At 48.1% G+C, this 11,920-nt stretch overlaps 1 protein-coding gene across 1 annotated transcript; it reads left to right on the forward strand.

Moving 5' to 3' along the window:
* The first annotated feature begins 233 nt into the window (after nt 1–233).
* On the forward strand, nt 234–11,672 carry PPP2CA (protein phosphatase 2 catalytic subunit alpha). The gene is made up of 7 exons (XM_069763843.1): nt 234–595; nt 5,269–5,478; nt 5,640–5,813; nt 8,200–8,289; nt 9,284–9,445; nt 9,563–9,681; nt 10,877–11,672. Exons 1-7 carry the CDS (start codon nt 494–496, stop codon nt 10,947–10,949), a joined length of 930 nt encoding a protein of 309 aa, XP_069619944.1. The 5' UTR covers nt 234–493; the 3' UTR covers nt 10,950–11,672.
* The last annotated feature ends 248 nt before the right edge of the window (nt 11,673–11,920 follow it).

Consider the following 11,920-nt stretch of genomic DNA (forward strand, 5'->3'; position numbering starts at 1 on the left):
CGCATACACCGCGGCGCACATAGCAGCACTGACTATTGGAAAAGGCCGGAGCCACTCCACCCTCACTGTACGCGCTGACGTCAACGCGCACACCCTTAGAACGTGCTGGCCCTCAATAAATAAAAGCCGGTGGGCGGGGCTTCGAGCACCGGAAATGGCGTTTGGAGCGGGAGCTGAGCCCAAGCTCTGGGAGGAGGTGATAGCGATAAAGGAGGGGTACATGACGTCACGGCGGCCATTACGCGGAGCAGGACAGGCTGGGAGGTGACGAGCCGGCGCTCCGAGGAGAAGCTGCATTCTCTGCGGAGACTGGGATCTGATTGGGTGTCGGGTCGCTCTGATCCCCGGATTGATCTCCTCGGCGGGGCCGTCACACGGCTGTGAGATCGCGTCTTCTGGCTGCTGCTGGCTCCGGTTAGATTAGACCTCCTCTAACAGCAGCCTCTGTGGTCCATTCCCCGGCCCTGCGGCCACAGCCCGGCTTCCCCTCAGCATGGACGAGAAGGCGTTCACCAAGGAGCTGGATCAATGGATCGAGCAGCTGAATGAATGTAAGCAGCTGTCGGAGAGCCAGGTGAAGACGCTGTGTGAGAAGGTGAGTCCCGGCGGCGGCTCTGACATGGGACTGCTTGTCCCGGGGTCTACAGGTCCCGGCATGATCAGGCCTCGGGGAGAGCGGGAGGTCGTGGCAGACGCCGCCGGAGTAATGCTGCAGGTGTGGCCAGCGCGGGCCGGGCACCTATCACCGGCGGGCTGACGGCGGCACGTTGCCCGGTGCTGTCCTGCGGACTGGAGCGGCGGCGCTGACATCTCATGGCGTCCGCTCAGCTCCTAAGATGGCGGCGACTGCTCCTCCCGCCCCCTCCGCAGGAATGCGTACACTGCCGTGAGGAGAGGAGGCTGGATAGTGTGCTGGCGAGGGGAGGCAGGGTGTCCAGTGTGTGCTGGGGAGGGGAGGCAGGGTGTCCAGTGTGTGCTGGCGAGGGGAGGCAGGGTGTCCAGTGTGTGCTGGCGAGGGGAGGCAGGGTGTCCAGTGTGTGCTGGCGAGGGGAGGCAGGGTGTCCAGTGTGTGCTGGCGAGGGGAGGCAGGGTGTCCAGTGTGTGCTGGCGAGGGGAGGCAGGGTGTCCAGTGTGTGCTGGCGAGGGGAGGCAGGGTGTCCGGTGTGTGTGCTGGCGAGGGGAGGCAGGGTGTCCGGTGTGTGTGCTGGCGAGGGGAGGCAGGGTGTTCGGTGTGTGTGCTGGCGAGGGGAGGCAGGGTGTTTGGTGTGACGGGCCTGGTGCTGTGTGGTGCGGCGGCTGTACGGTGTGTGTGCTGGCGAGGGGCACCAGGTTCAGTAGATGTGTAAAGCATTTTGCCGTGTGTTTTGTGGTGCTGCGGCTCGTGGCCTTCTCTGTACGATGTGACGGGCCTGGTGCTGTGTGGTGCGGCTTCTCACGGCCTCCTCTGTACGATGTGGTGCTGCGGCTCATCGCCTCCTCTGTAAGATGTGACTGGCCTGGTGCTTAGAAGATATAGAAAAACTGACTGAACAGCAATCTAATCTGAACTGGTGCATAACCAAAAAAGTCATATAGCAAATAGATTAATGGCTGCACTCAAAATTAATCTGTGCTAGAGCAAGGGAATGTGCGATACATGAAATGGGAATAGCATAATGGCCTGGTGCTGTGTGGTGCGGCGGCTCACGGCCTCCTTTGTACGATGTGACGGGCCTGGTGCTGTGTGGTGCGGCGGCTCACGGCCTCCTTTGTACAATGTGACGGGCCTGGTGCTGTGTGGTGCGGCAGCTCGTGTGCGGGGATGTAGGGTGCCCATCACTCTGGTAGATGGTGGATCTCCATCGTAGCTTTGCTAGTAGTTATAATGTTCCTTCTAGACAGTCATGCAGTATGCTATTCCTTCTGTGCACAGGCATTCGTCAGGTTTGGGCCTCATGCCCTGCCCATGTGCACCAGCTAACTGCAATGGTGTGGCACAGCTGGGAGATGATGGGTAACCCAGTACCAATCCCACGTTATACTTTATTAATTTCTGATCTGCCAGTTTTGGTCGGTATATTGGTAGCCCGTCCTAACCTCGTGTACCCAATCTTCATGTTCATCATTGATTAGCCTGTGGGTCGGTTTGTTGTCTTACACCTGTGGGATTTGCAGATACTACTATATTGGGGTCCCACATTATGCAGGGTGGCAGTGACGTATCCCACTATATGGGCACATATTGCTCATTGCTGAGGACGGGTGCTCGTGCTGGGACAATGTATTCTGGCATCTCTGGGTTTGTGCAGGGCCCTCTGGGGTCTGTGTAGATGGGGATTAGGATGCGTAAGTCAGAGCTGTTGTGACCTCACTGCTGTATGGACGGTGTCTCGGGGTGGAGGATCTGTATGGGGTGATGTGGGTTGCACCCTAATGTCCCATCACGGAGTCTATGTAACCTCAGCACGGTCATGCATGGCCTGTGACATGTCAGATGTCCCACTAGCAGCTTGTGCTTTCTCAGAAATGGTCTGAACTCTCAGATGGCACAAAGCCACTTGTGTGTCCAGCGCTCTAATCCATGAGATAGCGCCACTCTGAGGATGGGTCCTGTACCACTCACATTTTATATCCTGCAGTTATGCCATGGATTTCAGGAGATGAAATTAACCCTTTAAGCTGTGTAACAGCAGTTGCACCGATTGCAGAATGACTTTGAAAGCGGAAGCCCTAGTACCTCTGCTGGCTTTGGTTGTCCCCATGTGTCTAGGGCAGATATCTCCTTTTTGTGTCCTGCTGTCTGATATTGGGAACTGGCCGCTTCGTTACCTAAGCAGATGATCCTTGGTGTTCCCATAGCTACTATGAAGCCTAAGTTTCCAAAATTTGTAGTACGGCCTCCACCAGTTTGTGGTGATGCCATGTGGTACAGCCCCATTGTGTAAATCTAACCTAGTGTCATAAATTGGGGGGGGGAGGGGGTTTATCCTGTCCAGTGGCTGTCACCCCCAGACTTGTTGTGACTTGTGGACATCCATCAATCTGTTATCAGTTTCCTTTCCATGCAGCGCCACTGTAGGGGGGGGGGGGGGGACATCATGTCTTCTGTTCCTTTAGAGAAACATGTTTCCTAATTAATGGCTTCATACAGATGTGTAAGTTCCTTGGTATTTGGCCAGAGGCTGTCCCCAAGGGGCTGGTGGGACTGAAGAGGAAAAGGTGACCGCGATTTCTTAGGAGCAGTTATCTAATGGTCGGGACGTTGGATGCTGTTCATGTGTTTTGTTTTTTTGTTGGCTGGGACTGGGGCAGGCTGGGACTATTCTCCATCTAAAGTCATCGTACACATTAAGGCTATATGCACACGCTGCGGATTGGGGTGCAGAATTTTCTGCACAAAATCTGCATCTGCTGGCAGAAAATGCAGGTGCAGATTTGACGCTTTTTTTTATGCAGATTTTGTGGGGTTTTGCTGCGGATTTCATGTGTTTTTTTTTTTTATCCCTGCAGATTTCTACAATGGGAAAGGAGTACAAACGGAGCATATAGGTCATTAGAAAAGTGATATTTTATTAAATAGATTTAATAAAGCATAAAGTGCATGCAGTATACAGCGTACAATATTAGATAAGGTGCTCAAGGATGATAAAAAAGCGGGTATCCCCTGGTGTAAGCTGCCAATGCAGCCAGTGTACCGAGTTGTAGAGTAAAGGTACCGTCACACTTAGCGACGCTGCAGCGATACCGACAACGATCCGGATCGCTGCAGCGTCGCTGTTTGGTCGCTGAAGAGCTGTCACACAGATGGCTCTCCAGCGACCAACGATGCCGGTAACCAGGGTAAACATTGGGTAACTAAGCGCAGGGCCGCGCTTAGTAACCCGATGTTTACCCTGGTTACCATCCTAAAAGTAGAAAAAAACAAACACTACATACTTACCTACCGCTGTCTGTCCTCCAGCGCTGTGCTCTGCTCTCCTCCTGTACTGTCTGTGTGAGCACAGCGGCCGGAAAGCAGAGCGGTGACGTCACCGCTCTGCTTTCCGGCTGACCGACGCTCACAGCCAGTGCAGGAGGAGTGCAGAGCACAGCGCTGGAGGACAGACAGCGGAAGGTAAGTATGTAGTGTTTTTTTTTTTTTTTTACTTTTAGGATGGTAACCAGGGTAAACATAGGGTTACTAAGCGCGGCCCTGCGCTTAGTTACCCGATGTTTACCCTGGTTACCAGTGAAGACATCGCTGAATCGGTGTCACACGCCGATTCAGCGATGTCTGCGGGAAGTCCAGCGACCAAATAAAGTTCTGGACTTTCTTCCCCGACCAGCGACAGCACAGCAGGGGCCTGATCGCTGCTGCCTGTCACACTGGACGATATCGCTAGCGAGGACGCTGCAACGTCACGGATCGCTAGCGATATCGTCTAGTGTGACGGTACCTTAAAAGCGCTCCCAAAGGTAGGTATGGCACAATGCCAGTAAGTACAATCACCCCACCGTGTACAGTCAACGATAATAGGATGCAGCGCTTACCGGTACCGGACAGCAGGGCAGGGAACACAAAGAGGATCCACCAGCTAAGACCCCTCAAGTCTAAGTCTTAGCTGGTGGATCCTCTTGGCCCCTCAGTCGTCTATTCCTTTCCTATAGTCTCTATGGAGTTGGCCCTTTGCCCTGGTGGGGTTTTTTTCTGCACTACTTAGTGCTTCAACTTCCCTTCTGTGTCAAATATGTTGCCTGGTTCTGGTATCATGAGATTTCTACAATGGAAGGGTGCAGAAACGCTGCAGATCTGCACAAAAGTGACGTGCTACTTCTTTTGATCCACAGCATTTTCCATGCTGAAATATCCGCACCATTAGCACAGCATTTTTTTCCTATTTATTTACATTGTACTGTAAATCACTTTGCGGATCTGCAGCGTTTCTGTGCGCAAAAAAACGCTGCGGAGGCGCACTAAATCTGCATCGTGTGCACATAGCCTTAAAAGCTTTTGGCTGACTGCTCTCCTGTTTTGTTGAGTGTAGAGATTAGTGGAATCTTAGGTCTGCCACTGAAACTCCAAGGAGCATATACTCCTCCAGACACTTTAGTCAGAGGAGAGTTGGAAAGTTACATCCAGTTGGGCGGTCAGCTGATCCCATCAACCTGTGTATAGGGCCATTAGACATGTATAAGGAGTGACTACATTGTAATGGCGGTCTGTCACTGGTCACTACACCCTCCCATCTCAGAACTGTGACTTATTATCATCCATAATTTCTGTTCCATTAATCGGTTTGTTTTTTGCAGGCAAAAGAAATTTTGACGAAAGAATCAAACGTCCAAGAAGTACGATGCCCGGTAACTGTATGCGGAGATGTTCACGGACAGTTTCACGACCTCATGGAGTTGTTCAGAATTGGTGGCAAATCGCCAGATACAAACTATTTATTCATGGGAGACTATGTAGATAGAGGCTACTACTCGGTCGAGACTGTAACGCTACTTGTTGCACTAAAGGTATGAGTAGATTGTGCTTTGTGCTGTCATCACACCAGGCAATCAATGGTTAAGAATTGTGACCCCATGTTTTCTACATGTTCTGGCAACATGCTGGGCTTGTAAGGAATTGGGGAAGATCACAGGTTACTTTTGTAACAATTTGCAATGTTTTTTCCCAGGTTCGGTATCGTGAACGTATCACTATTCTAAGAGGAAATCACGAAAGCAGGCAGATCACACAAGTATATGGGTTTTATGATGAATGTTTAAGAAAATATGGAAATGCAAACGTCTGGAAATACTTCACCGATCTGTTTGATTACCTTCCGCTAACTGCCTTAGTAGATGGCCAGGTAAGATTCTGAGGGGCTACCTCGCATAGCCAGGTGTGGGAATGCTTCTTACAGCCACTGAAAGTTTTTTCTATAGGTTTCATGTCCAAGTGTAAGCATGATGTCCCGTTTGAGGGTTTGTGCCTACTCCTGTTCAAGATGCATTGCTCACCACCGCAGGCAGCCACTTCGTGTACTATATGGTGTTATGGCTATCCTAGTCAGATCCCCATATATTAGGTACTGTGCTGCTTTTGCTGCAAACCTCTGGTGTTCTGGGCTTATGGAGTCCAGACAGTCCCTTTCTGTGGTCAGGTCCTAATAAAAATTGCCAGCTGAAATTTGTTCTAGGTATAGTTTTGCCCTGTTAGTTGCATACTACGGTAATTGGACTAGTATACTGTCCTGCTATAAATCCCACAGATTCATTGTGTCACTGAGGGAGGCTTACAGTGGATGAATCATATCCATTTTAGAGCCTATGAAACATGACACGGTTGGGGCCATGGCTGTGAGAAGGCAAGCGGTGTACCTAGAGCTCATGATCATGAAAAATGTTCTGATGCCTAGGAACATGGATCATTAGCGATTTGGACATGCATCTGAAGGGTCTACTCTAGTAGTCAGCAAACGTCCCTTCCTGTGCTGTATTTGAGGGTTGTTGGACTATCTGCCCCTTCTGAACTGCTACTGATGCTGGCATTAATCTCTGCATCGGTCTGTGGGCTACTTCATGTTGGCATACTAGTGTTCAGCAGTCAGTAGTTGTAATCTAGATTGAGTCAAGGGACTTGCATATTGATGACCTATCATTTTTGCAGTCCACTCTATGCTCAGGATGTACACTATTTAGGGAGCCAGAACAGTAAGGCTGTGTGCACACGTAGCAGATTTTTCGCGGTTTTTCACTATAAAAATGCTATAAAACCGCATAAAAAGCTCATATTAAGCATCCTATGTAATAGAATGCAATCTGCATTTTTTGTGCATGTTCATTAAATTTGCGGAATCGCGGGGATTCCGCACACCTAGGAATGCATTGATCTGCTTACTTCCCGCATGGGGCTATGCCCACCATGTGGGAAGTAAGCAGATCATGTGTGGTTGGTACCCAGGGTGGAGGAGAGGAGGCTCTCCTCCACGGACTGGGCACCATATAATTGTTAAAGAATTAAAATAAAAAAATTGTGATATACTGACCTTCGATGGCCACCGGAGTCTTCCTGCCCCTCAGTGCTGCACGCGGCCACTTCCGTTCCTTTAGATGGTGTGTGTGAAGGACCTGCGATGATGTCGCGGTCACGTCATCGAAGGTCCTGCACACACACCATCTATAGGAACGGAAGCCGCTGAGATCGGCTGTTTGCGGTAGGTGGGTATAACCATTTTTTATTAATTTTTAACATTCTATCTTTTACTATTGATGCGGCATAGGCTGCATCAATAGTAAAAAGTTGGTCGCACTTGTCAAACACTGTTTGACAAGTGACCAACCTGTCAACCAGTTTTCCAAGCGATGCTACAGATCGCTTGGAAAACGCTAGCATTCTGCAAGCTAATTATGCTTGCAAAACGCTAGTTTTCTGCGGGAATATGCATGCCAATTCCGCATGCGATATACCCGCGGCAGGAGGCGCAGAATTGCCGCGGAAATTTCCACGGCAATTCTGCAACGTGTGCACTTAGGCTAAGGCTCTGTACACTCTAGTAGCCACTCTGTTCTGTAGCTCAGGTCCTATTGAAGTGAATGTGATGTGAGCTGCAGTATCGAGAGTGGCAACTAGTGTACAGTTGTGCTGTTCTGGCTCCGTACACAGTATTTCTGCTGCTGAGGCTCAGACCCCCACACCCCATAATGGCTAAGGGCTAGGTCATCAGTATACAATTCTCAGACAACCCCTTTAAGCTGGTGTGGCTTGTAGCCAATACAATAGTTCTGTGTAGTTCAGGGAGACTTTTATAAAGATCGCTGTTGCGTGCCATTATAGCAGTACTTATGACTTTGGGAAGGGTGCGGTGTAAGGGATGACACTTTGTTTTGGTATGTGTCAGGTGCACTTTTTCCTGGAATTCGCACATCCCTTTGGTATGTTAAATATCACTTCAGTGTCTTGTGTATTTCGGGTGTCTTCATCTCCCATTCCAGTGTTGTAAATGTTGGCTGTCCAGGACGGTGCAGTAGGAGCGCTCCTGTTGTGCCTTCCTGTTTGTCACCGTTTATTAGAGGCTGGTTAATAATCCTCAGCTACTGCTGCTTGGTGCAGTTTGAGCATCGGCTCGCTGGCCCGAGCTGTTGCATCTTAAACCCTGCTGATAGCTGGCCATGTAATGAGTTAAGTACTATAAAGTATCATTCCTAAACTGAGGTGACCAGAAATCATGTGCTGTAACTGTCCTTCATCCACAGATCTTCTGTTTACACGGTGGATTGTCGCCTTCAATAGACACACTGGATCACATCCGCGCACTTGATCGTCTGCAGGAAGTCCCACATGAGGTATGTCTTTACAAGATTATTCCTTAACTAGATGGTGGCCCGATTCTAACGCATCGAGTATTCTAGAATATGCATGTCCACGTAGTATATTGCCCGTCCACGTAGTATATTGCCCAGCCACGTAGTATATTGCCCTAAAATAAAAAATAAACATATACTCACCTTTCAAAGGCCCGTTGAAGTCCTGCTATACTCACCATCAGCCGCCTTTCCCGCGTCGCTCCCGGGACCGCTCCTTTGCAAGCGGCAGCTTCCGGTCCCAGGGCTGGTATGAGCAGAACCTGTGATGACGTTACGGTCACATGACCGTGATGTCACGGCAGGTCCTTGTCGCACACCAGCCCTGGTACCGGAAGCTGCCGCTTGCAAAGGAGCAACAGGCAGCATCAATAGTAAATAGTTGGGGACCCACAGTGTTAATAGCAGCGGTAACGGAGTGCGTTACACAGCGGCCCATTACCGCTGCCATTAACCCTGTGTGAGTGGAGGGGATTATGGAGTGGGCGCCAGGCAGTGAGTAGGGGAGGGACTAATCGGACTGTGCCCGTCGCTGATTGGTCGTGGCAGCCATGACAGGCAGCTGCTGAGACCAATCAGCGAATGAATAACCGTGACACAGACAGACGGAAGTGATCCTTATACAAATTAATATATACATACATACATACATACATACATACATACATACATACATACATACATACATACATACATACATACATCCTCCGTGTTAGAGTTAAGTGCCTTATGGCATCTATGTACTGTAGTCAAGTCAGACGGGGTTCAACGGCTAAGTACCTTAACCCCTTAAATGCCACTATCCATATTTTATCACTTTTCAGTGATTCACAGCTACTTACCATTGGATGCCCTCCTCGAGGGGACACACATTGACACTTCTAAATGTCAGTGTCTGTAAATCTGCAGTGTCGGTCTGCTCACTTGTATGAGACTGCTGCATTGTAGTTTGACTTTTTCCCTTTTGCTCTTTCAGGGCCCAATGTGTGACTTGCTATGGTCAGATCCAGATGACCGTGGTGGCTGGGGTATTTCTCCTAGAGGTGCTGGATACACATTTGGACAAGACATCTCTGAAACGTTCAACCATGCCAATGGCCTTACCTTGGTTTCTAGAGCCCATCAGTTGGTGATGGAGGTAAAATGGCTTAATGCCTTATCCGAGAATTCTAGACTAGTTTGTGCCCTTTACCTTATTCCCAGTTATTTTACATGTGGGCATAACATGCTCTAACAATTTGTCCTCTGATTTCAGGGATACAACTGGTGCCATGACCGGAATGTAGTGACTATTTTTAGTGCTCCAAATTATTGTTACCGCTGTGGTAACCAGGCTGCAATAATGGAACTTGATGACACTCTGAAATATTCATTGTAAGTACGACAACCTACAGAAAGCATCCTATAATGCCTTTTTATATGTGCTATAATATGGAGCAGACTTTGCTTTGTCAAGTTGGTGGTTTTTAACGTGTCAGGATGCAAGCATATATTTTAGGGAGAGGGTGACTTTGAGACACATGCACACTGCCACTACGGTATGTATTTGACGATCTGTCATAAATGTCAGGTACTAGTGTGCATGCTGACCATTCCTTTTTTATCCAAATGGGACAAAAGATCCCTGTTCCGATTGGTTAAACCAGTGGTCCCCAACTCCAGGCCTCGAGGGCCGCCAACAGTGCAGGTTTTCAGGATTTCCCTAGTATTCCACAGGGGTTGGAATCATCACCTGTGCAGATGATCACATTACCACCGATGCAATACTAAAGAAATCCTGAAAACCTGCACTGTTGGCGGCCCTCGAGGCCTGGAGTTGGGGACCACTGGGTTAAACCCTGAGCTATGATACATTAAACTTTTAACTTGTGGATAAGTAATAGTTAAGCAAATTGATCTACAAAACTCTGGCCATGTGAGTAATCCAGACCACTGCAACACTTGTCCTACCTGTGGTATCCCCAGCACCACCTTTCATTACAAGGTGATTACCCAGTGGCCAAGTAATCAGGAGTTCCTAGAGGAAGACACAGTTCAAAGAGCTCTGGTCTTGTGGTCATGGACCATAGATGTTGCTGCCTGACTAGAAGCCTGTTGATCTATTTTGCTGATCTCTAGTGAGGAATGTGTTTTGTGGCCATTGTGACTAGCATCTTGCTAAGCAGGGCCGTGGAGTTGGTATAAAATGGACCAACTCCTATAATAATCGGGTTCAGTAGTTCAATGCAGACTGTGCTGTAAATGTTTTCATTAGAATTTGGGAAAGTTATGAATTGTCCTTTAAATGTCTGTTCTATTCCTGATTAAAGAATCTACTTGAGCTGAGATGAATCTGTGCTGCACTTTATGTACATGCTCAGTAGTGATCAGTGCTGCACTTTATGTACATGCTCAGTAGTGAGGCTGTGCTGTGGAGTGGGGGAAACTGAAGAGTCGGAGGTTTCTTGCTGACTCCACTGCACTGTGGAGTGTGGCTTTGTACTTTGTATGGCTGGCCATAACAGTGTGAGACCTTGGATATAATTATTGGTTAAACTGGTAATCTTGACGTATTTTTTTTTCCCTCCAGCTTGCAGTTTGACCCAGCACCTCGTAGAGGAGAACCACACGTGACTCGCCGCACCCCAGACTACTTCCTTTAAATGGAATTTTACACTTGTACAGTATTGCCACAAGCAGGATTTTGACCTGGGAGCCGAGAAGAGGAGCAGTAACTTCAGTCAGGGAGCATTTGTCACACACGTACCGTTCTCAAATGGACCAAAAGATGTGCCATATACAAAAGCAAAGCCTCTCATCTCAACAGCCCGTGACCACATTAGAAAAGACCCTTTCATTGCATGCTGAAGTGACATGTCTGTCAAGGAAAACCAATCCCAGTTTTCTGGCATAGCACTACTTGTAGTTCCCTTTTTGCTTTCTGAGATTGCGACAAAATTATGATATAATCATTAACACTTCGTGAATCCAATTTTAACTCTCCATTTAGCAATAGCTTTACTCGGCATGATTGTAGGTAAGGATAGACAGTCTGGGAAACCCTTTCTTTCTGGGGGTCTGCAGCCTTTGGGGGGCTTCCTCCGTCAGTGTGAAGGGATATAAGGACCTTTTAAAGAATAAGTACCAAGGCCTTCATTGCCTCTTCTGTGACTTCAGAAATGTTTATTTTCAGGGAAAACAATCTAATTTAACTTTTTTTATATGTCCACCCATGCCCACAGTCTTGTTTTTCTTCCCATCTGCATTATTTTGTCACTCTTCATTGTTTTAGGTTAGTTTTGACAGATATTTCTGTTACCATTGCAATCCAAGGCAGCAATGTTTTTTTTCTTTTTTTTTTCATAATAAACTTGTGAACAAAGTAATTATTAATGTGAAGCTTAATTTGTTCCTTCAACTTATACATGAGAAAAAGCAAAGACACGGTAATGGAACTGTATATGGGCTCCAGGAACCTAATAAACTTTTAAAGTGTACTTTTTTACCCAGCAGCACATATGTGATGCATTATCATTTATGTGGCATTTTTCTATATTTCTCTCTGCAGGACAGGTCACGTCCTAAGTTTGTTCACACGTAGCATTACACTGCTGAGCTTTCACCTTGGTTTTCC

The sequence above is a fragment of the Ranitomeya imitator genome, chromosome 4, assembly GCF_032444005.1.
Source record: "Ranitomeya imitator isolate aRanImi1 chromosome 4, aRanImi1.pri, whole genome shotgun sequence".
Lineage (NCBI taxonomy): Eukaryota > Metazoa > Chordata > Amphibia > Anura > Dendrobatidae > Ranitomeya > Ranitomeya imitator.

Coding starts and splice junctions, on each gene's coding strand:
- PPP2CA (XM_069763843.1), top strand. CDS start 494: ATGGACGAGAAGGCGTTCACCAAGGAGCTGGATCAATGGATCGAGCAG. Junction 596..5,268: donor TGAAGACGCTGTGTGAGAAG/GTGAGTCCCGGC, acceptor TGTTTTTTGCAG/GCAAAAGAAATTTTGACGAA. Junction 9,446..9,562: donor CCCATCAGTTGGTGATGGAG/GTAAAATGGCTT, acceptor CTCTGATTTCAG/GGATACAACTGGTGCCATGA.